This window comes from Phacochoerus africanus, chromosome 2 (genome assembly GCF_016906955.1).
Source record: "Phacochoerus africanus isolate WHEZ1 chromosome 2, ROS_Pafr_v1, whole genome shotgun sequence".
NCBI lineage: Eukaryota > Metazoa > Chordata > Mammalia > Artiodactyla > Suidae > Phacochoerus > Phacochoerus africanus.
The window spans coordinates 209022635-209050278 of record NC_062545.1 but is presented as its reverse complement, the minus strand read 5'-3'; the positions used below and the strand labels follow the sequence as shown (position 1 = coordinate 209050278).

Here is a 27644-nt window from a genome sequence, read left to right as displayed (position 1 = left end):
TAGAGACTATTATACAGTATGAGTAGATAATCTTGTGCTATGCAGTAGGTCCTTGTTATCTATCTCTTTTATGTATGGTAGTGTATATATGTCAATCAAACCTCCTAATTTATCCTTCCTGCCCCAAGTTTCCCCTTTGGTAACCACAAATTTGTTTTCAAAACCTTTGAGTCTGTTCCTCTTTTGTAAGTTCTTTTGTATCATTTTTGTTAGATTTCACATATTAGTGATAGCCTATGATATTTGTCTTTCTTTGTGTGACTTCACTTAGTATGATAATTTCTAGGTCTATCTATGTTTCTGCAAATGGCATTATTTCATCCTTTTTTATGGCTGGGTGATATTTCATTGTACATATGGGTGTTCCTGTTGTGGCTCAGTGGTAACAAACTTGACTAATATTAATGAGGTTGTGGGTTCGATACCTGGCCAGACTCAGTGGGTTAAGGATCCAACATTGCTTTGAGCTTTGGTGTAGTTCAAGGATGCAGCTTGGATCCTGAATGTCTGTGGCTGTGGTGTATGCCGGCAGTTGCAGCTCTGATTCGACCGCTAGCCTGGGCACTTTCATATGCTGCAGGTGTTGCCCTAAAAGGCAGAAAAAAAAATTCCTTTGTACACATGTACCACATCTTTGTTATCCTTTCCTTTGTTGATGGACACTTAGATTGCTTCCATGTCTTGGCTGTTGTAAATGGTGCTGTGATGTACATTGGGCTACACATATCTTTTTGAATTATGGTTTTCTCCAAATATGTGCTCAGGAGTGGGATTGCTGGATCATGCAATAGCTCTATATTTAGTTTTTTGAGGAACTGCTGTACTGTTCTTCATAGTGGTTGCACCAGTTTTCATTCCCACCAATAGTGTAGGAGGGTTCTCTTTTCTCCACAACCTCTCCAGCATTTATTGGTTGTAGACTTTTTTTTAAATCTTTTTTTTTTCTTTTTTTGATTTTTAGGGCCACATGTGTAGCATATGTAAGTTCCCAGGCTAGGGGTCAAATCAGAGCTGCAGCTGCCGACCCACCAGAGCCACAACAACATGGCATCTGAGCTGCATCTGTGGCCTATACCACAGCTCTCGGCAATGCTGGATCTGTTTGTAGACTTTTTGTTGATGGCCATTCTGATTGATGTGAGGTGATACATCATAGTAGTTTTGATTTGCATTTATCTAATAATTGGTGATGTTGAGCATCATTTCATGAGTTTTTTTTTTTTTTTTGCCATCTATATGTCTTCTTTAGAGAAAGGTCTATTTAGATCTTCTGCCAATTTTTTGATTGAGCTGTTCATTTTTTTTTTTTTGATATTTGAGCTGTAGGGGTTGTTGGTATATTTTGGAAATTAATCCCTTGTCAGTTACCTCATTTGCAATTTTTCTCCCATTCTGTATATTGTCTCTTTGTTTTGTTTATGGTTTCCTCTGCTATGTGAAAGCTTTTAAATTTAATTAGGTCCCATTTGTTTATTTCTCTGTTAATTTTCATTACTCCAGGAGGTGGATCAAGAAAGATTTTGCTGTAATTTATGTTGAAAAGTGTTCTGCCTGTGTTTTCCTCTAAGAGTTTTAAAGTATCTGTTCTTATGTTTAGGTCTTCAGTCCATTTTGAGTTTATTTGCATGCCTGTTGTTTGAGAGTGTTATAATTTCATTCTTTTACATGTAACTGTCCATTTTTTCTTGAACCATTTATTAAGGAAGCTATCTTTTCTCCATTGTGTATTTTTACCTTTTTTTGGTCATAGATTAATTGATCATAGGTTTGTGAGTTTATTTCTGAACTTTCTATGCTGTTCCACTGATCTATATTTGTTTTGTGCCAGAACCATACTGTTTTGATGACTGTAGCTTTGTAGGTATAGTCTGAAGTCAGGTATCTGATTCTTCCAGCTCTATTTTTTTTTCTCATGTTTGCTTTAGGGTTTTTTACAGTCTTTTGTGTTTCCATACAAATTTTTAAATTTTTTGTTCCAGTTCTTTGAAAAATGCCATTGGTAATTTACTAGGGATTGCAGTGAATATATAGATTGCCTTGGGTAGTACAGTATTTTGATGATACTGATTCTTTCGGTGCAAGAACACAATATATATTTCCATTTGTTTGTGTCATCTTCAGTTTCTTTCAATAGCATTTTACAGTTTTCAGAGTACAGGTCTTTTGCCTTTGTATAAGTTGGTTATTCCTAGATATTTTATTCATTTTGATGTGGTGGTAAATGGGATTGTTTCCTTAGTTTCTCTTTCTGATCTTTCATCATTAGTGTATAGCATTGCAAGGGATTTATATGTATTAATTTTGTATCTTGCAACTTTACTGAATTCCATTGATGAGTTCTGTCAGTTTCCTGGCAGCTTCTTTGGGGTTTTCTATGTATAGTATACAATGTGAGATTAGTACAAAAATCAATTGTTTTTCTATACACTAGGGATGAATAATACCAAGGTGAAATTAAGGAAACAATTTCATTTATAATAGCATCAAAAGGAATAAAGTACTTAGGAGTAACTTAACAAAAGAGATGCAAGAATCATGTGTTGAAAACTAGAAATAATCAACTAAAATATTAAGACCTAAGTAAATGTAAAGACTTCATATGGATTATAAGAGTTATTGTTACTTGTTAAGATACTAGTACTCCTCAAATTGATGTATAGAATCAATGCGGTCACTATCAAAATTCCAGCTGGCTTTTTGTAGAAATTAAGAAGTTGATCCTAAAATTCCTATGGAAATGCCAGGGACCTAGACTAGTCAAAATAATCTTGCAAAAGAAGAATATAAAGTTTGAGGAGTAACGCTTCCAATTTTAAAGCTTACTATAAAGCTATAGTAGTCAAGACAGTGTGGTATTGGCATAAAGTAGACATATAGATCAATGGAAAAGAATTGAGAGCCCAGACTCTAATTACGTTTAATTGATTTTTGAAAAAGCTGCCAGGTTAATCAATGGAAGAAAGAATAGCATCTTTTAACATATGGTACTGAAAGAACTGGGAATCCACAAGCCAGAGGATGAATTTGGGTCCTTACACAAAAGTTAAATGGTTCATAGACTCAAATAGAATAGCAAAACCTACAAATCTCTTGGGTAGTGATTTCTTAGAAACCACACCAAAAGCACAAGTAACAAAAAATAGATATATTAGACTTCACCAAAGTTATAAACTTATATACCTCAAAGGATACTGTAAAGAAATTGAAAATACAATCATAAAGTGCTAAAAAAGTTTTGCAAACTGAGTGACTGATAAAGGACTTGTATCTTGAATGTATAAATACCTTTCACACCTTAATAATAAATAAAGGAATAACCATTAAAAATAGGCTAAAGGTTTAAGTGGACATTTCTTTCAATAAGATTTCTTTAATTAAGAAATGACCAACAAAAATGTGAAAATATGTTCGAATCACTAGTCGGATATATGCAAATTAAAATCATTAGGGATATGAAAATCTTCACACATTAATATGAACATAACAAAAAATGGGCAATAACAAGCTTTGGCGAATATGTGGAGAAATTGGATCCCTCACACATTGCTGGTGGGAATATAAATTGGTGCAGCCCCTTTGGAAGAACATCTGGCAAGTTTTCAAAAACTTAAACCTAGAGTGCCTATGGTACCTAGATGTTCCATTCCTAGGTATGGATGCAGGAGAAGTGAAAATATAACATCCATATAAAAATCTGTGCATGGATATTCAAAGAAGCATTATACATAATAACCCCAAAATGGAAACAACCCAAATGTCCATAAACTGATGAATGGATAAATGAAATTTGGCTTATCCCTATGATGCACTTAACAATTTAAATAAACAACGTACTTGTACATACACTATAACGTGGATGAACCTTGAAAACATTGTTCTTTGTGAAAGATGTCAGTCATAAAAGGCCACAGTTTATGATTCCATTTATTTACAGTGTCCAGAATAGGCAAGTCTATAGAAACAAGATTGGTGTTTGCTCAGAGGTTGGGTGTGGTAATTGGAAAACTGAGAGTAGCAGTCAATGGCTGTGGCATATATTTTAGTGGGGACAACAGTGTTCTAACTTGAGATTGTGGGTATGGCCACACAACTCTGAATACGTTAAAAACATTGATTTGTGTACTTGAATTTGGTGCATTGTGTCAGTCTTATTATAGTAAAATTAAAAATTAAAGTTACCATAATTAAGAATTTGGTACTGACAAAATAGAGAATCAATGAAACAGAGTAGAGAGTACCAGAATAGCTACAAGTATGTATGGGAATTTAGTGTAGGATAAAGTTAGTATGTATAAAGGAAAATATTTCAACTCTAAGGAAAAATATATACTCCTTTATGTCTCTTTTTTCTACACACAACATTGCACACAAAACACTTGAAGTCACTAAGTTTGTGTGGATTTTTCTACACCAAGCAGTTCTACCACATTAGTTAGGTGCCTTACAATTGCACTCAGTTCTGTCAGTATGTACCTGGAGATAGTTCACATCCTACAGGTTAAGAATTCGGTTCCTCAAGACTGCTCCCTATCCACCACCTCCCAGCCTCTCTCCCCCTATACACAGACATATGTGTACATATACACATCTCAGATGCCAGTTGCAATTCCATGTTGTTACCTGCACTTCTGACCACCCAGCTTTAAATTAGAGGTTACTACAACTCCCTCCTCAGTTTCTGTTACTTTGCTAGAATGTTCACAGAACACAGGAAGGCAGTGTATTTACCAGATTAAAGATTCATTTGTTGTTATAAAAGGATGTAACTGAGAACAGCCAGACAGAAGAGGTATGTGGAGCAAGGCGTGTGGGAAGAGTCTCTGAGCTGCCATACTCTCTAGGTGTGCCACATTTACCTGCATCGCCAGGTGTTTCCTTATCTCAAAGCTTCTGGAACCCTGTTCTTTTGGGCTTTTATGGAGGCTTCTTTATGTAGGCATGATTGATTAAATCATTGGCCCCTGGAGGTTGACTCAACCTCTAGCTTCTCTTCCCTCCCAGGAGGTTGGTAGAGTCGGACTGAAAGTTCCAGACTTCTAAGCACACAGTTGAATCCCCTGGCAAGCAGCCCCCATTCTTAGGTTATCTAGGGGCTGTCCAAAAATCAACTCATTAACATGGGTCAGATGTGGTTGAAGGGAGTTTTTTTAATGAAAAATGAAAGACACCCATTTCACTTTTATCACCCTAAAGCTATTTTAGAAACTATTGGGAGCAAAACTTTATAACAAAAGAAGCCCTTTTGGCTCTTATATAGGAAAGTATAAGGATTTTAGAAACTATGTGTCAGGAACCATGAAAAGGACCAAATTTTAATTTTTTATTATAAATCACAATATCATAGTATGCTAAATCAATGTTCAAAGATAGATTATCTCATAAATAATTTTTGGATAACTCACTGTACATAACAGGAAATAGTCTAACTAAATCCATGCCATATTGCTTATATCAAGCACATTCTAGACTGATCAAAGGGTCATAAAGAAGGAGATAAAAAAAAAGGTACTGGGGAAGAAAAAGGGAATTAGTGTTTTATAATCTTAGAGTAAGAAAAGTATGGCACAAAACCTAAAAATTCCAAAGCAAATTACTGATCACTTTTTGTTCCTAAGAGTGTAGCTGACTACAAAGACAGATTGGCCATAATGAGTTGCAGCATGTGTGACAAAGTGATTGTTTCCATGGTTTACAAAGGATTATAATAAATCATTGAGGAAAATATGGACAGTGTAATATGAAAATGGTCACATGATGTGAAAAGGCAGTTCACAGAAAAAGAAATACAGCTGGCTAATAAACATATGAGAAGATACTTAATTAAAATGAAAGAAATGCACATTGAAATAAGTTGATAATTCTTACCATTGGAAAGGTATTGGGAAATAAGCACTTATGTTGTTCATGGTATTTTAAATGGTAGGACTCTGGAGAGCAGTTTGGTATCAATTGTCTGAAAGTAGTTGTACACATCCCTTTACCTTTCTAGGACTTTATTAACTAGATATATTTTAATGGGCATGAAAAGATATACAAGTAAGGATGTATCTTGTAGTATTGTCACTAATAGGAAAAAAATACAAATAACCTCTAAATCAGTAGGAAACTGGTTGAATTTATTAATGATACAATGAATAAATTAATTCACCTAAACAGTAGAGTGCTATGCAACTGAAAAAAATGTGATGTGGAAAGATATTAGAGATGTACAATGAATGGAAAAATAAGTTACATAGTATTATGTATACTATGATCCTATTTGAATTTAAAATTATATACAAGCTTTACATAAATTTTTATTTTAAAAAATATAATTTTCTTATATATAAAATTATATATTTAGATTTCTTTAATTATCAAACTCTGAATGAAACATAACTGAGTTACTTTCTCTCTTTCTCAATTGCTTGATTTTTTCCTTTTTTACCCTGAGAATAATGTAAACTCAAAGAATTTAATAGAATATTTAATGTTTAATAATTAAGTGTATTTGATTAAAAATAACTTTACAGTGTAGTATCATATATATATAAATTGGTGCTTTATAAATACAGTGTTTTTTTTTGTCTTTTTTTGCCTTTTCCAGGGCTACTCCTGTGGCATATGGAGGTTCCCAGGCTAGGGGTCTAATCAGAGCTGTAGACACCAGCCTACACCAGAGCCACAGCAATGCAGGATCCAAGCCGTGTCTGTGACCTACACCACAGCTCACGGCAACACCATATCCTTAACCCACTGAGTGAGGCCAGGGATCGAACCCGCAACCTCATGGTTCCTAGTTGGGTTCGTTAACCACTGTGCCACGACGGGAACTCCTAAATACAGTGTTTTTTTCATTTAAACTTTGATCACATTGATAATAATATATTCCATTTTGAGTCTTCTACTATTTATTCATTCATTCATTCATTTATTTATGACATTTCCCAGGGCATGTGGAAGTTCCTGGGCCAGGGATTAAACCCTAGTGAAAGCAGTGACAGTGCCAAATCCTTAACCACTAGGCCACTGGTGAACTCCTATATTTTAATAACTAAAATTTGGTTTCTTTTTATAAGCATATAAACCTTGCACTGGTATGTGAGTCTGTGCTTTGATAATCCTCAGAAATCTTCATCTGGGCCTCCCTGCATAATTTGTCCTCGTAAGTTTCCTAACACATTAACAATGTGCATGCTTATTCACCATGGAAAAGTGTTTTCGTTTGTTTGTTGGCTTATTTATTTGTGGTTTTTCAAAAATATAATTCGTTTTTTGAATATAATAGGTACCCATAATACAAGATTTTGCAGATACAAAAGGTTACACAGTGAAAAATTAAATGTTTTTCTTCCCAACTTTTGGCCACCAAGATTTTCTTTCAGAGGTAACTCTAGTTACTATTTTCTTGTGATTATGTGTAGAGATTCTCTCTACACTTAAAATATGCATACTCATATGAATTTTACACAGATGGTAAAATGGTACCATTTTAAACATACTGATTCCCTTTCCCCTGATAATAGCTTGTTTAATACGACACCCACTAAAAAGCACGTTAGTGTATGCTAATGCAGAAAATTTGAACTTTGCTTTCGTTTTGTTTTTGTTTGGTTTTGCAACCCAACTCAGAGGGCTTTTGGTTAGACATTGGGTCATTTATTTTATAGTGGTATATACTTTTCCCATCTCCTCTTTTGTTTTTAACTCAACAATAAAGCTTAGAGATCTTTCCATATTAGTGTATGAAGAAGAGCTTCTTCTTATTTAAAGTCTGTGTGAGTGAATCCTGATTTAACAATCTTCTGTCGATAGCATGTACTATCATTTTTTAAAACTATTTAATTTTTTTTCTGTCTTTTTAGGGCCATACCTGCAGCATATGGAAGTTCCCAGGCTAGGATTGAATCAGAGCTGCAGCTACCAGCCTACCCCACAGCCACAGCAACACAGGATACGAGCCATGTCTGCAACCTACACTGTAGCTCATCCTTAATGCTGGATCCTTAACCCACTGGGCAAGGGTAGGAATAGAACCCACATCCTCATGGATACTAGTTGGGTTCGTTAACCACTGAGCCATGAAGAGAACTCCAATTTAACTCTTAAATACTCAGTATTGTCTAGGTGCTGGGAATACATTGATGAGGACAAAAAAAAATTAAATTAAATTAAAGACTGTATCTCTTCCCCTCTTGGAACTTAAATGAGGTAGATATTAAGTAAAGACCTACTCAAATAAATATAGAATCATAACTCTGGTAAGTGCTCTGGTAAGACTCTAATAGAGAAAATTGATGCAGTCAGGGAGTAAAAGCTTTTCCAGAGAAGAGATAATTGAACTGATGTCTAAAGAAAGAATGATTAGTTAGATATTTTAAGGAAGAATTTTGTCCTGTAAAATCTATTCTCCTATTTCTTTTTTCTAGAAGCCTTCCTTCACTGGTGCCTCTATCTCATCAGCTTTTAAAAATGTTTAAGTTTCTTACCTATTAAAAATACAGAACTGTTCTCTAATCACAATCTTCTTTCCAACTACTGCCCTTTATCTCCCCTTCTCTTCTTACCAAAAAAGTGTTATCTAAGTTTCCTGTTTCTATTTACTTACCTTAATTGTCACTCACTTAAGATTAAAAAAAAAAAATCAGGCTTACTCCTCCAGTCTGGGTTGTAACAGATTTCATCAAGGTCAGCAGTGACTTTAAACTCCAGTGAACACTTGTTAGTCTCCATTTTGCTCCAACATTCTGTGACTTTGGATGTAATAGACAACTCTATCTTTAAAATGTTCTCTTAACTTGGTTTTATGGCTCTAAACTCTTCTGTTTTTCTTCCTCCTTTTCAGTCATTTTTGCTGTCTTTTCCTTTTCTAAGTATTAAATTTTGGAGTTTCTGAGGCTTTGTCCTATGTTCTTTTCCCTTCCCATCAAACAGTCTTAGGGCAAGCTTCACATATCTCTAGATGAATCCCAAACCTTTACCTGACCTGTCTTCTGAGCTTTACACTATTATGTCTGGCTGTCTCCCTTATTTTTCTACATTAGTTGTTCTTTGTTAATTCAAATATGTGTGTGTGTGTGTAATATATACATATATATATGTATATATATATGTTTTGAAACTTATTTAAAAACTTTTTTATTAAATAATAAATTTAAATTTATTTATTTTTTTTTCTTTTTAGGGCAGCCATATGGAAGTTCCCAGGCTAGGGCTCAAATTGGAGGTGCACCTGCCAGTCTACACTACTGAGTTTGCGACCTACACCACAGCTCATGGCAACACTGGATCCTTAACCCACTGAGCAAGGCAGGGTTCAAACTGACGTGCTCATGGGTACTAGTTGGGTTTGCTTCCTCTGAGCCACGATGGGAACTCTGTCAAATATATTTGTTAGGTTCTGTTATTTGCCAGGCACTGTGCTGGTGCTGGGAGTCTCTTAGAGGTTTTTCTAATGGAATATGATCAAAACAGAATTTATGATTTATATTCTCTCTCAAAAACAAGCAAACAAGTAAATAAACAAACAGAAACAGCAAAAAGCTCCCAAAATAAGATCTCATCTACTTCCATCATTCTCCCTCAATTACTGAAATATGCCTAGGTCTTCTAGTCTGAAACCTTGGGATCAGTCTTGACTCCTCATTTTATCTGAGCATTTCCCAACCTCATCCAATCCTACCAATCCAATCAATCCAATCAGTGTAATCTAACCCAATGAAATTACCAAGGTTGGCCACTCCACTTTCTAAGTATACACTCCCTCCCCCCAAAAATACCCCTTCAGTGCATACACCCCCATGCCTCCTTTTCACTGCCAAGATGCTAATCTAAGCTGCTGTCACCTCTTGAGTAGACTACTGCGGTTCCTTCTAATTGGTCATATTACATTCACTTTTAACCACCGTCTGGCAGTTTGCCACATGACTGCAAGTTTGATCTTTTAAAGTTTTCCTTGATTCCTCTGTCTCAGTTTCCTTATCTGCAAAATTGGGATAACAATAGCCCTTCCCTCATAGGTTTGTTGTGAGGATAAAAATAATTACTATGTATAAAATACTGAGAACACTGCCAGGCATTAAGACCTCAGTGAATTGTTATCGAGACTTTATATAATGTTACATTAAGCCAAGTAAAATGTCTGATTAAGACAGAAAAAGGTTTATAAATAATAGATTTGAATGGAGTAATTATTAGCTCGTTTATACTTAATTTTGCTCTATGTGTTCACACAAAAAATCTGCTGCTCATATAATGCCTGACCTTATTATGTATAATTTTTTTCTTAATTAAAAGGCTAAGAAGCACCAGGCTTTTCTAGTAGAGACATGTGAAAATAACGTGAAAGAATTGGAATCGATCTTGGACAGCTTTACTGTGTCGGGCCAGTGGACATCAGGTTAGTTGAAGGTATAAAATGACAGATGCATCTGTCAATGTTCCAAAGTCACTACATTTTGGGAATTCTGCAGATGCCTCTTGTAGTCCCTCATCTCAACATGTTTTGATTTGATGACATGATAAGAGCAGTTCTCACAGCAGTCAGTTGGCCTAGCTGGCTGAGAAAGGGTGACGGACTGTGGACCTGCTGTTGTCCTCCCAGAACTTGATTTACAAGTGTTGGGGTCTGTATGATTGGACAGACAAGGGCTCACTTGCTGTGTTCTGAATCCAACTGAGAAAAAAGTCCTTACAGTATACCTGCAAGGGGAACAGATGTTTCCATCAAACTGAGCCAAATTCTCAGGCAACCTTCAGCAACTTAAAGGTCATGCATTCAAAAGGTTATGAAGGACACAGGCTGTAACAGTGCATATTCTACACTCTCGCTTTCTAGGCTGGTTTTCTCCTTCATTTCCTTCTACTATATATATACTCTCCAGACAAGCATGCTTAGGTAAAATGTTTTGGTTTTAGTATTAGTATTTTACTATTTAGTATCTAAGATAAAGAACTATAAAGATTGTCTATTGGGTAGGTATATTTGGGGACTAGCGCAAGCATTAGTTGGCTAATAAGTGCTGTTCTTTCCATGATTTCTACTGTTTTTATGCCATTGTATGTGCTCTAGTAGCTTTGACTTAAATACTTTCATGTTTCTAGTGTAGTTTTCTTTTGCCATACTGTCAGCTGCTGATTATTTAGTTGGTTTCTGATTCAGTTCATCAAAAAAGCATGTAGAATTAAATTCCATATTCTTTCTTTCTTTATTTTTTATTTTTATTTTTTGGCTGTGCCCATGGCATATAGAAATTATCCAGCCAGGGATCAAACCCATTCCACAGCAGCAGCCCAACGTAGTGCAGTGGCAATGCCAGATCCTTAACCCTCTGTGCCACAAGAGAACTCCTTCCTATAGTTTAAAATAAAGCTTCAGGACTCTGTTTTTTACCTTTTTTTTTTAAGGACTCAAATAGATACTTGGCAAACGAATTCTTTAGGAAACGGTTAAGTTTGGAAAAGTTTGCCGTCCCCAAAAAAGCAGGAGCATATATAATCAAGGCTCGTTTTCACCTTAGGGAACTGCAGATTTCTATTGGTGAACCATTAGAAATTTTGTGTAATTTGCAGTTAAATATTTTAAATTTTCTTTATTTTTATTTAAATTTTTCCAATAGCTTTAGTGCTTCATGCTTTGTTACTGTGGGAAAAACATCAAGGAATATAAAAGTGACATGGTAGTTCTCTTGTGGCACAGCGGTTTGAAGATCCGGTATCGTCACTATAGCAGCTTGGGTTGCTGCTGTGGCACAGGCTTGATCCCTGGCCTGGGAATGTCCATATGCCGCAGGCACCCCCCTCCCCCCAAAGTGACATAAAGGGAGTTCCCATTGTGGCTCAGTGGTTAATGAAACTGACTAGTACCCATGAGGATGAGGGTTTGATCCCTGGCCTCGCTCAGTGGATTAAGGATCCAGCATTGCCGTGAGCTGTGGTGTAGGTTGTAGACACCTCTCGGATCTGGCGTTGCTGTGGCTGTAGTGTAGGCTGGCAGCTGCAGCTCCAGTTCAACCTCTAGCCTGGGAACATCCACATGTTGCAAATGTGGCCCTAAAATTTAAAAAAAAATGACATAAAAGCATAGATATTTACTTTTCAATTGTATTTGCTCAAGCTTTGGAAGATAAAATTTTCTTCTGCAGTGATACTATTTTATTATTGAGATATATCATTATTTAATGGTTTTAGGATCTTTAAAAATTATAACTATTATAGCATATCTTAGTGCTTCAATATTATTTTTATATATATCTTAGGAGTTGAGTTAGAAAAGCTAAGACTAATGAGATCATGTCTCTTTTGAAGTTTAAAATTAAATAATTGATGGAGTTCCTGTTGTGTCTCAGTGGTAATGAGCCTGACCAGTATCCATGAGGATGCGGCTTCGATCCCTGGCCCTGTTCAGTGGGTTCAGGATCCGGCATTGCCTCAAGCTGCAGTACAGCTCGCAGATGTGACTTGGAATCCTGTGTTGCTCTGGCTGTGGTTTAGACTGGCAGCTGAAGCTCTGATTTGATTGATAGCCTGAGAAATTCCATATGCTGTGAGTGCAGCCCATTAAATAATTGATAACAAACTCACAAGTTATTATTAACCTATAGAAAAAGAATTGTCTTACAATAAAGATTTTCCTTTTTTTCTTATCTTTCAGTAACAATCCTTTTCAAACTTCCTTGTTTCCAATATATATGTACATCCTATATATTATAGAGAAAGAATTCCTGGGAAAGGGACTGCGTGCTGAATTAGTGATTTTTGTACTGTTTTAGTGGTCTTTGTTTCCATATTGTGCTGATTATTCACTCTTTTACCCACCCTAGAACCACTCTCCTCTGGTCTGTGTTTTGCCTTGTAGAGCCTGAACTCTAAGGACTGCATGACTTGGGCTTCTTTGGCCTCTGAGTTGGGTTTAGACAGTGGGTATACCAGCAGGAGATTAAGAGTGGAGGAAGAAAGGAAAGTCAGGGGATTTATTTCCCCTGCTTCCTCTGTTTCAGTGCATTCCTGGCAGTAGTTTCATTTTTTTGGCAGCCACAGCTCCTGTCAAGTGTGTCCTCTTCCACAGCTGTGGCTCGTATTGGACTGTGGGGACAACATTCCTTCCGCTTAACCCTATAGGTTTGGCCATTGTCTTGGTTTTCCAGTCTTGCTGGTTCTTGGTGCCTCATCATTATCTTTTGGTTCTCTTAACTTGTTCACATGTCTGTAAATATCTTCATTAAATTCTCTTCCAGTGAACCCTTCTGAGTGTGCCATCTCTTTTCCTGCTGATAGCCTGACTCACTCACATATCTGCTTCAAACTTCATTTTATTTTTGCTCTTGGTATCCATGAAATAGCCCTGTCTAACCATAATGGATCCCTTTCTGCTTATACCAGCTTAGATTGGGTTTTTGTTACTTAACCAAGAGGGATATAGTTAATAAACCTTATTGCTCAACATTTTATGGAAGAGTCTGAACAGTTAGAATTGCCTACTGCATCAGACTTGGATTCAGCTACACAAAGATGACTAAATAATTTGTTCCTTCCAAATGAAGTAATTGGAAGACTTAGGATAATTCAAGGATGATGATGGCACAGCCTTATAACTTGTTACAAAATTAGTTTAATTATCTTGGAAAGGGTTTTCCAGAGAGATCCTCTGTTGTGCAGTTAGGCAAGTGGGTCATAGTGCCTTACCCTCTTTTTTATTACTTCTTCATACCTTTCAGTTCAGACTCTCTCTACAGATATTGATATATTCACATATATAGATATATATTGATTGATATATTGATATATTGATATTCAGTTATATATATATACACTCTGTACCTATCTTCCACTTCAAGAAAAAATAATCCATGGTAGAAATTTAGAGGGATGGTTGCAAAATTTTTTTTTGACTTGTTCTTTTTTTTTTTTTTTGGTCTTTTTGCTATTTCTTTGGGCCGCTCCCGCAGCATATGGAGGTTCCCAGGCTAGGGGTCCAATCGGAGCTGTAGCCACTGGCCTACGCCAGAGCCACAGCAACGAGGGATCCGAGCCACGTTTGCAACCTACACCACAGCTCACGGCAACGCCGGATCGTTAACCCACTGAGCAAGGGCAGGGATCGAACCCGCAACCTCATGGTTCCTAGTCGGATTCGTTAACCACTGCGCCACGACGGGAACTCCTTTTTTTGACTTGTTCTTTAAAGTGGTCTTAATGAAAACTAATTTTTTTTTTCTTTTTAGGGCTGCATCTATGGCATATGGGGGTTCCCAGGCTAGGGTTCTAATCGGAGCTGCAGCTGTTGCCTGCACCACAGCCACAGCAACACGGGATCTGAGCTGTGTCTGTGACATATACAACAGCTCACTGCAATACCACATCCTTAACCCACTAGGAGAGGCCAGGGATTGAACCACAACCTCATGGTTCCTAGTCAGATTAGCTTCCAATGCGCCACAACAGGAATTCCAAAACTGATTTTTTTTCTTTTTTTTTTTTTGTGTGTGTGTCTTTTTGCCATTTCTCACACACAGCTCATGGCAATGCCGGATCATTAACCCACTGAGCAAGGGCAGGGATCGAACCCACAACCTCATGGTTCCTAGTCGGATTCGTTAACCACTGTGCCATGACGGGAACTCCCAAAACTGATTTTTGGAATGAATTTTATTCCAGAGCTGACAGTAGCTGCCAAGTGTTCTATTTCCTGTCTTCTTCACATTTTGTGCTCTGCTTCATGAGGAAATCTTTCTGAAGCCAGAGTAATGCATCAGGTTATCTCCATGTAATAGATAAGGTGAAGCTTTAGTTAGTCTAAGACACTCAGGAATTTATTGACTTAGAGGATTTAACTTGATCTTTGCAGCAGAAATCACCGTGACAGTTTACACCTTGTTTCCTAATGCCTCCAACTCCTCCTCCACTGCTTTTGCTTCTGCCTTGCTCCTTTTAGTCTCTTTTTCTATAACCACCAGAATGATGGCTTGAAAACCTCAATTAGAACATGTCATTCTTTTGCCCTAAACCTTGCTAGGTTCTGCATTTCACTAAGATTAGAAGCTGAAGCAGTGGTTGCAAGACCCTGCATGGTCTGCTCCTATTTTTAAAAAATCACTCCTTTGTTCTCACTTCCTACCACTTTCATCACCCCTTCCCTCGTTTGGGCCACTCTGGCCTCCTGCCATTTCTTGAACACCCATGCGAGCCCTTGGCCTGGAGGCCTTTGTGTTAGCCCTTGCTTCTGTCTGAAAAGTTCCTCCCCAAGATCGCTCCCTCCTTTTTTTTTTTTTTTTTTTTTCCCTGCGCATGTGGCCAGGGATCAAATCCACACCACAGCAGTGACCCTAACCACAGTAGTGACCACACCAGATCCTTAACCTGCTAACCTATCAGGGAACACTGGTAACTCTCTTTCTTATCTTCCTTGTCTCTATGCTCAGATCTCATCTTCTCCATGATGCTTACCCACTCCTGTTCCCATGCCACTTGCCTCCCTACCTTTTTCCCTTTTCTGCTGTTTGTTTTTTCCCCACTGCACTTGTTGCTGTGCAACATTTCTAACAGATTATATTGTACATTTATTATTATATATGTATTTTCAGGGTTCTCCAGAGAAATAGGACCAATAAGATATGTAGACACATACAAGAAGAGATATAGGAGTTGGTGCACATGGTTATGGAGGCTAAGAAATCTTATGTCTTCCACAAATGGAAGAACCAGGAAAGTCAGTGATATAATTCAGTCTGAGTCCAAAGGCCTGAGAAGTTGGGGCCCAAGAACCAGGAGCAGGATATCTTAGGGCAGGAGAAGGTAGAAGTTCCAGCTCAAGAAAAAAGGAAATTTTCCCTCCTGCCTTTTTGTTTTGTTGGGGTGGCAGGAGGAGAGGGCTAAGAGTGGGGCCGGGGGTTTAGAGAGGCCAGTGGATTGGCTATTACACATCCATGTTGGTGAAGGCAGATCTTCTTTACTTAGTCTACTGATTCTAATACTACTCTTTTCCAGAAACACTCTCATGGTCACAGCCAGAACTAGGGTTTTTACCAACTATTTGGGCATCCCTTAGCACAGTCAAGTTGGCCCATCAAATTAACCATCACAATATCTAAGCTGTATAAGGGCAAGGATCTTTGTCCCTCTTATTTTCCAAATGATTTTAAGCAAATGAAGCAATACGTGGCACAAATCCGGTATTCAAATGTTTTTTGAATGTGAATGAATAAAAGCATGTGTGAATTAATATTAGGTTGAAGTTCTATTTTAAATTTTAATTTTTGAGGTTATAAAGGTAGTTACAGAGTCTATTTCCAAATTATAGGAGCTGTTTGGTTAGAAATCCATGAATCACCAGGAAGATTGACTTTCCAACCTCAGTGGAAAAGATATACAATCTTTCATGGGTCATAGAAATGTCACCTGATTGCTTACTATTATTAGGCGAGATAGCCTCAGTTTACTTGATCAGGGACATTTACTTCCTATTTCTGCATTCTACTTCCCACTGAAGTTCACACACTAGAGCTACTCAAATCTCATTTCTTTTCTGATGGAAGTTCTTATAGTGTATATGGGGAGAAATCCATTTCTACTTTGAACCCATGTAGTCTTTTTGCCTCAAGTGTTTCTTTTACTACAGTTTCACCTCTGCCTGAGGATGTTAGAAAACAGAATGTGACTTTTCCTTCATTAAGTTCATGAAAGAAAGGTTTTCTTCTGACTCAATCTTGGATCCTCCTCAGGGCGGTTGACTTTTGTGTTGACTGAAACAGAGCCCTCCCACCTTCTTCAACCTTTCCTTCCTTGAGGAAGTCATTTGTAATACTCCAGAGGTATTCCTTTATCTTTCTACTGGATAGACTGAAGGACCCTAGGAAATAATAGTAACAGTGTTTGATGCTTTTAGGTACATACATATCTCCCAGGAATTGGGCAGTCTCAGGGACTGTTCTTAGGAAAATCAGGACAGTATCTTATTGAGAATTTTATTTTACTTGCTTTTTTTTTTTTTTCTTTCTAGGGCCATACCTGCGGCATATGGAGGTTCCCAGGCTAGGGGTCAAATCAGAGATGTAGCTGCTGGCCTGTACCACAGCCACAGAAATGTGGGATACAAGCTGCATCTGCGACCTACGCCTCAGCTCATACCAATGCCGCATGCTTAATCCACTGAGTGAGGCCAGGGATCCCAAACCTGCATCCTCATGGATGCTAGTCGGGTTCGTTACTGGTGAGCCGCAGTGGAAACTCCTCTTCTTGAGAATTTTAATTGTTGTCACAACTGGTACTCTTTAATTAGAGGTTTATGGGTTACCGAGAAGCTAAGGATGCCTGTAATAGCAACACACAGACCTCCTTTGCTGTCATTTGCCAGTTTCTTCTCTCTTGCTTCCCTCACCTCTCAATTCATTGAGGTTTACAAATTAAACTTGTTCTACTTCATCATACTCATAGCTTTGGTTTGTGGAAATCCAAGGGAGTGACTTCACTAAGAAGGCTCAACATTTCTGGTGGGATCATTAACTAATCTCAAGAGTATGGTGACTGAGAAATCAGAGACCCAGGTGGGCCAGTCTGACTCTGAAGGCCTGAGAAACAGGAGAATCAATAGGGTAGGTTCCAGTCTGAGTCTGAGTGCAAAGGCAGGAGAAGACTAATGTCCCAGCTTGGAGATAGTCAGGTAGAGAGTGAGAATCCTTTCCTAGCCTTTTCCCTAGCCTACTGGGGCCTTCAATGGGATAGATGAGACCCACCCATGATGGGGAGGGTGGTCTGCTTTACTCAGTCTCCTGATTTGAATATCAGTCTCATCCAGAAACAGCCTCATAGACACACGCAGAAATAATGTATGAGTATCTGGTCCCATAGCGCAGTCAAGTTTACACATAAAATTGACAGCACATTCCCTTTTCTCCCTCCCTTGAGTCCCTCACTAGAATAAGCCCTCACCATTCTACTTTCTGTTTCTGTGAATTTGACTACTTTAGATTAGATACCTCAATTAATGGAGGTATTATTTGCTTATTTTATTTTACTTTAATGTCCTCAAGGTTCATAATATGAAAGAATTCCTCCCTTTTTAAAGGCTGAGTAACATTCCATTATATGTATATATCACCTTTTGTTTATCTGTTCATCGGTTCCTGTAGCTTTGAGTTGCTTCCACCTCTTGGCTATTGTGAAAGTGCCACTATGAACATGGATATACAGATATCTCTTCTAGACCCTGCTTTCAGTTCTTTGGATATATACCCAGATGTGGGTTTGTTTGTACATTAACTTTTATCATAGAACTTGAGTGTACTAATAGGTACTCTGTGGAATGTCCTGCATTCTAGACATACTCTTTATTACCACTAATTTTCCCTTGATAATCAAGACCAGTTGTCCTGGTACAGAAGTACCTTTTTTGCTCCTTGGTACAGAAGTACCTATTTTGCAAGACCAGTTGTCTTGGTACAGGAGTACGTTTTTTGCTCATGGTACAGAAGTACCTTTTTTGCTCCTATTTATATATTTCAAGCCCATTTCCTCCCCCCTCCTCTGCCCCCAACCTCATTGGTCATCTGGTTATAGGGAACTTTTGCATGGGTTCAGGGTGTAGGTTAAAAGAGAAGAAGCAATATAACAAGAATAGGACCCATGGGATCTGGATTACTTGCTCATGCAACTTACTTGTGCCCTCAGGACTTGTTTAAACCTACTTTTGATATATACCACTTTCACCTGATGGTAGAGTGCTGTTGTGCATGCTCAAATTTATGGTTTGGTGGATCAGACAATAACAGTTTTACAATGGGCAGCTTAGATTACATGCTAAATTGGTGGGCATGAATGTAGCATCTGCTGAGGACCAATAGGAAGTCTAAAGCTGATTTTCAAGAAAATAGTTATCTGTAGAGGATGGCTTGCTTTGTTCCAAAATCCAAAAACTTTACACTATAATTCACCTGTAAGGACCTGACAAACTTGACCTCCTTGAATTTGAGCTGTCAGAATGATATCCACAACTTGGTAGAGAACTACGTGGAACATTAGATGTCTTCCAGAATGGAGAGTTGATTAAGATTTCTGCAGACTAGATTATGCTGAAGTTGATGGAGCTCTGAGGTAGGGCCATGAAGGTGGATTGCTGGCCCTGCCAGAGGAAAGAAATTGATAGAAGATATAGTGTCATTCCACTTGCCAGGAAATGTATTGATTTGTTCCAACAATGAAGCTCCATCTTTAACTGCAGCTGCAATTGGAGTCACATGTGATTATGCTTACAGTAATTCACTCCCATTCCTTAAGCTCCATCTGTATTCTGTACTAGCCAGACAGATGAGTTGAATGCTGATGTGGTTGGAATCATCACCCCATTATAGTTCTTAACAGAGGCATTAATCTGCAATCTCTCTAGGAATGTGGCGTTACTTTTGATTTACTGTTTTGGTAGGTAAAAATTTTGGTGACTTCCACTTGCTTTTTTACTGTTTTGTTTTCCTCTCTAAATCCCTCCTTTGAAGAAGGCTGGGAGGCAGATTTACATTACGATCTTTTGACAATATGTTAGGGTTCCTAAAGAGGGTCTGTCCTTTTTATTCAAGGGGCACTGTGGCTCTAAACTAGCTCAAATCTGAGAATTGGTAGAGGGTCAACACTCTCTTTTATGTTGCTTTAACTCCTTCTTCTGGTAATGAGACCCAGAGCCTTTCTACTTATACAGATTAGACAATATTCAAGTAGAATGACTCTCTGTTTTAGTCCTAAGAACACCATGATCACTTGCCAGCAATCTCTGTGGGTAAAACCATTTTGTTTATGGCTTTGAGTTCACTGCCCCTTATGGTAACTATGTCCATTTTGTTTCTGGAAGTTAAGTGCTACTACTTGGCTTATGTCACTTGAATCCCAGCATCCTCACTGAATTCATGGAACCCAGCTTGATGGCACCATTTTCCACTGTCATCCATGGCTTTCTCACTTCTGGGCTTAGAAGCTTACCAAGCCACACAGAGCTCATCAGGGATTCTGGGGCTCCCCTCACCAATACATTTCTCAAACCTTGGTTAAATAAGTATATTTTGGACTCTTCCTAAGGACATAGGGGGTGAGTGATCAGTATTTATGTAATAAATACTGCCATATGTTAGAAAAGTTATGAGGCATTTTCCTTAAAATCTCCAGAATGAGCAGCAATGTTTCCAAAATAATGTTGTTTGTTTATGATCTAAGTGAATAGGCAAATAATGTACAGAGTGTAGTCTAAGTTTGAAAAGTATAACTGCCAACAAAATGTTTATATTTAGTGCTTTTAGAATGAAAAAAGGAATTTTCTTAGTCATTAGTGTATTAAATGCTTAGATTTCCTCAGGTGAAAAACTCATTTGAATGTCATTTTCTGTGTTTTATTATGAGATTAAAAATCAGCATTAAACAACAGGGTCTTGTTTCCCTTTTTACTGTTTGTTCTGAAGATGAACATGACTACTTAACATTCTATAACAAACATCTTTTTTTTTTTTTAAAGAAAAGCTAAGTCTTTTGCTTTATATTCTCAATCCATTATTTCTTAATAATTGAGATCTTCCAGGATGCTGAAGTAGATAGAGAATGGTGGACAAGGTAGAGGAAATAGACTCACCTCATTCATTACAACTTACTGTTTCTCCTCTGGAATTATATGTTACTGAGGTAATAACAACAGCTTGAAAAACAGTGGTTTATTTGAGTCATGTAAAAATATTTAGTTTTTCAGATTGTCCAAAAGGGAACATTTAAATAGAAGGTTTGCAACCTTTACTTCTCCCTCACTCCATCTTGTGGGTTACTAATTCAAAGAAAAGATTTGCCAAGGCATACCTAGAGTTGAAACCTACTTAAAAATGAGAAAGAGATTGAAATGGGCAGCAGTGATGTGAAAGTACAGGCTAGCACCCATGGACAGAGACATACAACTATAGGGACAGGGACAAAGAAACTCAGAAGATTTTTAGTTGGTGTCATTGAAGAATAAATGTTCCTAACACAGTCTGTTCTTCATCTGGATTTTGACCTTTGAAAGATATACAGATGGCCAAGAAGCACATGAAAAAATGCTCAACATCACTGATTATTAGAGAAATGCAATTCAAAACTACCATGAGATACCACCTCACACTAGTCAGAATGGCCATCACTAATAAGTCCACAAATAACAAATAATGGAGGGGGTGTGGAGAAAAGGGAACCCTCTGGCAATGTTGGTGGGAATGTTAGCTGGTACAACCACTATGGAGAACAGTATAGAGGTATCTTAGAAAACTATACATAGAACTACCATATAACCCAGCAACCCCACTCTTGAGCATATATCCAGACAAAACTCTCCTTAAAAAAGACACATGCACCCACATGTTCATTTCAGCACTAAACACAATAGCCAAGACATGGAATCAACCCAAATGTCCATCGACAGATGATTGGATTAGGAAGATGTGGTATATATACACAATGGAATACTAACTACTGAGCCATAAAAAAGGATGAAATAATGACATTTGCAGAAACATGGATGGAACTAAAGACTCTTTTACTGAGTGAAGTAAGTCAGAAAAAGACAAATACCATACGATATCACTTATATCTGGAATCTAATATATGGCACAAATGAACCTTTCCACAGAAAAGAAAATCGTGGACTTGGAGAATAAACTCATAGTTGCCAAGGGGGAGAGGAGGGAGTGGGATGGATTGGGAGCTTGGGGTTAATAGATACAGACTATTGCCTTTGGAATAGATGAGCAATGAGATCCTGCTGTGTAGCACTAGGAACTATGTCTAGCCACATGATGGATCGTGATAATGTGAGAAAAAAGAATGTATACGTGTATGTGTAACTGGGTCACCATGCTGTACAGCAGGAAAAAAAAAATAATGTATTAGGGAAATAAAAAAATAAATAAAAAAAGAAAAAAGAAAAAAAAAGTCATGTATGACTTGCTTCTTTTTTTCTAATGTTCTTTATACGTGAATTTTTTTAGACCTTTCTCTGATAGGATAGCTTTAATAGTTTGTTGATTTTTTGTTCTTTGCTTTTTGGCTAGAGTGCAGTGATTAGGATATTATTAGGTTAAATCAAATTGGTAAGGTCCTGGGTCCTGAGTGACCCTTTCTTTTTATTTGTAAGCATTTTGTCATGTTAAGGGACTAGTAAGCCTTTCTTTTCATAGTGAATGTGTGTGTGGGAAAACCATAAAGCATACTTTATACTTCAGCTAATCTCTATTGTGTAAGTATTTTCAGGCAAAAAACCTTCATTTTATGTAGAATATAAGTTGTGCATGGGTCAGTAAGGAGAGGGCATTTTGTCCTCTTATCCCTCAACACCCATATTAGGATGATTTCATTCTTCTGGATTTCTAAGGGGAAGAGTTCTCCCTTATTGTATAAGCTAGCAGATTTCCCGAGTGTCCTTGAATGATTTATTCATTGACTACTTGTGTAGTAGCAAAAGAAAAGAATTATACATTACATTTTTTTTATCTTGTGCAAGAGAGCAATTTTTAAAAAATATATTTGCTAAGACCTTTAATAAAATTTTTAATGAGTTGTCATTCCAACTCACAGTCATTGCAAAGAGTACCGTCTCCTCCATTTTCATGGCTCAGAGTGCTGTCTTTTTTTCCCCCTAGCTGGGATATGTGTTGTTTCCATATTACTTTTGGTTTTTAAGTTAATTATTCCTTTGTTTAAAATATCTAAGGTATACCCACAATTAAGATAGTGTTGAAATTTTGCCTTGGTGGGTGTAGTAGGTTAATTAATAACCTTTTATACAAAATGAAAACAATAATTATCACCACTCCTCTGAGATGAATAAAGTCGGTGTATCACTAAGATTTTTTTCTCCTTTCTTAATTCTTTCACTTATTACTGCTTTCTTCCCTCCCCTACCAAATTTCTAGCAATTGAATACTTGAAGAATGGGTGAATGATCTTATGTAATCATTTGTTTACTATCTTACCTCCTCTTTTTAGGCTGTAAATTCTATGAGAACACAGACACTACCATGCTTATTCACATCTGTGTGCCTAATGCCTAGGATTAGTACATAGTAGGAATGTGTTAAATTAGCTGAATGACTGTATCAGTTAATGAATAATAAAACATCATGAATGCTTCTTTTAAAAATTATCTTTGTTAAAAATGTTTCCTATCTATATTAATATTTAGATTGTGAAATATGGTAAGGAGGAATTATTGAAAAATAAAAATATTTTTAGTAAGTATGTTTTAAAATTTGCTGCTTATTTTTTAACAGTTAAAGAGTAGTACAATAAGCAATCAATTTAAAGTGGTTTTGAAACTAAACTTTTGATTATTTTGGATTAATATTTTATACATTTGACCATGTGACCTTGATTAGCTCAACTAATTTATGGCCCAGCAAAATTAAAATAGTTTGAGGGCATAATATGGAAATACTCATATTTTTACAATGAATATCAGTTTTAAGAGTTTTAATTGAAACATGATGTGGACCTATGTAGATAATAGCATTTTTATTATTTATTTCAAATTGTAACTTGAGAATTTTAAAGATTGAGGAATATTATTTCCAAGAATAGCAGAAAATTATGTTCTCTTGTATTCAGAAATTATTATTTAAGCAAAATAGGCCTGACTGATCAGAAACACAAGGATCAAAGTAAGTGTATGTAAACCCCCAAACAATGTTAGTATAGACTGTTCATTTAATTGTTGGATAACAGGTGAAATACTTTAGTTACTTTGGAAATAGAGAAAAAAAAGAGCTCACTAATGACTGCAAGGTGGGCCATAGAAAGGTATAAAGTAGCCATAAATTTGAACTCGATGTCTTATGAACGTAATTTGAACACTTGTTTAGAAAAGCTATTAATACTTGGCTATATAGCAGTATACTTTGGAGAATAAGATACTGCTCAGTGTATCATGATATCTTTTCAGCTCTAATTGCAATATCTCTGTTACTGTTTGCTTAGCTCTCTTTTGTCTCTTTGTGACTTAACAGTATATTTTCATCCTGTGGGTTTCTCTAGGCATCCACAAGGACAAAGATAAACCTCCCAGCTTCTCTGTTGTCCTTGAAACTTTGAGGCGTACCTTGACAGATTACCAGAACAAGCTGGAAGATGCATCTAATGAGGTAACACTTGCACTGTTTGTCTCCACACACATAGCCTTCGGCCTGCAGCAGTACGTATTACTTGCTTGTTACAAAGGTCAAAAATATTGGGAATGTTGATTTGACAGCTTCACAGATACAACAAATAATAAGTTGTCTGTCACTGTTCTTTCTTTAAGTGTGGCCTAAAGTCGTGTCTCACTTATGTTTTTGTAACTCTCTCTCGTACTATTATTTTCAAAGTTATAGAGACTCTGTCACTTCTTGGTCTTCATAATTTATCTCTTTTAATTTAATAAAAAAGCTTCACAACACATTTAGTTAACATGTTATATTTATTGTTGTGAGCCACATGGGAAGTCCAAGTTAACATGTTATATTTAAATGTTAAAGTGGTTTTATAAAATTTGGAACAGGCAGTGGAAATTTGGGTTTTGTCAGTATTTTAAGTAGAAGTCTTAAAAATAGAAGTTAGTATTCATTCTCTAAAGGGAGTAAAGTGTTGTTAGAAGGTTTTTAAAACAAATATTTGTTTGATGTAGCCTGGGGGTTTTTAGTTTCCCCATTGAAAAAGCTCATGCTTCTATTTATCTTCCCTTTTGTATTGTTTAACTTGTGGGTTGATAATTTTCTTGGGTATTAAAATGATTTATGAATTCATGTTTTAAAAATTGAAGAGTTTGTTTAGTTACGGCTTGTCAAACTAGAGAATATGAAATACCTACATTAAATACAATTAGCAAAACAACAAACAATTGTTATAACCAAAGACAAGCCACATAGCATGGACTTTAGTGTTTCTCTTATGTGGTAAGAAGGCTGTGAAACTTATATTTCACATTACAGACACGGCGCATTTTACTTTAGTTTGCTAAGGTGAACGAAGAAGGAAAAATGAGTCTTCTTAATACCCTCTGTAATCGTTCAAAAGGCATAAAAGCAAATGCCCACTGAAATAATTAAATTTCTATAAAAAACAAACATTGCTAAGTCTTTTGGAGTGAGACAAGACAACCTGTATTGTTAGTAGTTTATGAAACTCTTCTGAGGTCTGGGTCTGGAAGCTGCAGGGTAACTAGGAACATATTACCCACAGCGAATTGTTATTTGGGAGGATGGATGTCACATGATCCTCAGCACAGTTGAGAAGTCGACTCAGCAGGCTTTGGCTTAGTAATGTGCTTTGTTGTGAACCAGTGCCAGAGACAGCAGTGGGGAGACCAAGGGGGTGGCTGCAAAGAAAGCAAAAAGAGCAGTCTGACAGAAAGAAGAATGAACTGTCAAAGAAAATAAATCACAAGCGGAGCAGGACCAACTGATGACCTGCCACAAGCTTTCCCAGTAGGACTGCATGTGACCGACCCTGCAGTTGTCATATGGAGTGAGAGACCAGTGAATACCCTCATGATGTAGAAATAACAGTCTTCTGCTCTATCCTTTTTTCTTTCTGTGTAGATGCCACTGCTTCTGGCATTTTGGTCCAGTAGGATTTTAAGAATAAAGTTATATTTGTTTACAGAAAAAATGAAATCCTTTATCCAGATATCTAGTAAAAACATAGTAACATCACTGACATTTAAGCTTGAATGCTTTCTTTTCCTTTTAGCCATATGAACTTCTGACAGAAATTACATAGTTAACCAAAAGAAATAATTTTTTAAGGCTCTGGATTACTGTCAAAATTTGTATTTAAGTAATTGCATAAAAACATTTAAAGATTAGCTTTTGAGTTACTCATCCTTGAAAAATATTTTAAAAAAATACATATTTTTTCTTTCATCAGCTAAGCAGCATTAATAATGCTAAGGAAAAGGCATCTAGTGAACTTGATTCTACCAAACAGAAGATAGAATCCCACACTAGAAATATAAAGGTATCGTGATTTAGAGTAACTTTTTCCTTTTGTAATAAGAAGCAAATATAATTATTTTGGGAATATTTTAAACTAGAGATATCTGAAAATATGTCTTTCTATTTTTCATGAAGTATGTTTGGATCTAACTAAAAATTTTTATTGTTGATCAAAGTAGGAAGAATGTTTTTTCATTAAAAAAGTAAAACTTAATTGTAAATTGTTTTGGTTAGAGGAAAAATTGACTTCCCAGATTCAATTATAATACCATAGATTCAAGAAATGATTTAAGATTTGATGTCCAGCCTTAATACATACTCAATATATTTTATATAAACACATCAGTATTTGGAGTCAGTTTTTATCATTTTGGGGTGGAGTCATTGCTTTTAGTATATCATGCCTCGTAATGGGCTGAGACTACACCTGGCTAAGGTCCAGGACAACAGTTTATTTTATTTTCCGTGCTGGTTTTATGTACTACATCTTTGTAAAATTATACTGAAGCAACTCTCAGAGTTTGAATTTTTTGGTGTTGGTTCATGTGGAGTTTGTCGTGGAAATACTTGAATTTGTTAAGGATAAGGAATAAATAGTTCAGCAGAATTTTATGTCACATATTTGAGATTTCTGTTAGTATTTGGAATATCATTGGGAACTAAATGTTCTTATAGTGAATGTAAGGGATTTATTTTTAAAATGTTATTTACATGTTATTTAGACATTTTTGAGCTACCAAGTTATTTATTTATTTTTTTGTAATGAATTGGAAAGAATACTCAAAGAGGAATTCCTATTGTGGTTTTTTTATTTTTTATTTTATTTTTTTAAGGGCTGCACCTTTTGCATATGGACGTTCCCAGGCCTAAGCCATAACCTCAGCAACTCAAGATCTGAACTGCATCTGTGACCTACAGCTCAGGGCAATACCAGATCCTTAACCCACTTAGCGGGTCCAGGGATCAAACCCTTGTCCTCATGGATACTAGGTGGGTTTGTTACTGCTGAGCCACAACAGGAACTCCTACCTTTGTGAATTTACATTAAAGCTTTGGAAATCTTCATTATGTATTTTATATTTGTTAGCCACCCCCCACCCCCAACAGCTGCCCTGAACCGTACAGTCTGGACTTCAAACAATCTCCTTATTTGGTGTCTCCAATAGGACCTTCAGGACAAACTGGCTGATGTCAATAAAGAGTTAAGTCATTTACGCACTAAATGTGCAGACAGAGAGGCTCTAATAAGCACTTTGAAAGTGGAACTACAAAATGTGCTGCACTGTTGGGAGAAGGAAAAGGTGCGAGCAGCCCAGTCTGAAAGTGAGCTGCAGAAGCTTTCTCAAACTTTCCGTAAGGATACAGAGGTATTACCTGAGACAAGGTGGCTGGCAGGAAAGGCCTTGCACTAATCTCAGATTTAGAAATTTACATTCATTAAGTGGTTGTTTTTACTCTTGTTTAATTCAAAAAAATTCTTCTGAGCTATTTTGAAATATTCATGCCAGCTGCAAAATCAGTCACTCCATTACTCTTTTTTGTTTGTTTGTTTGTTTGTTTTGTTTTTTGTCTTTTTTGCCATTTCTTGGGCTGCTCCCGCGGCATATGGGAGGTTCCCAGCTGGGGTCCAATCGGAGCTGTAACCACCAGCCTATGCCAGAGCCACAGCAACTCGGGATCCGAGCCGCATCTGTGACCTACACCACA

General features: G+C 36.8%; 1 protein-coding gene across 5 annotated transcripts in view; it reads left to right on the top strand.

Annotated features, from left to right (window-relative positions):
- The window catches only part of CCDC171 (coiled-coil domain containing 171), a 356155-nt gene that overhangs the window by 130493 nt on the left and 198018 nt on the right, over positions 1-27644 (top strand). For all 5 annotated transcript variants that reach the window (XM_047767619.1, XM_047767618.1, XM_047767620.1 and 2 more), the window contains 4 exons: positions 10276-10378; positions 24001-24107; positions 25870-25959; positions 27104-27304. In XM_047767619.1, coding sequence (XP_047623575.1) covers positions 10276-10378; positions 24001-24107; positions 25870-25959; positions 27104-27304 — 501 coding nt within the window. The remainder of the gene's footprint in view (positions 1-10275; positions 10379-24000; positions 24108-25869; positions 25960-27103; positions 27305-27644) is intronic.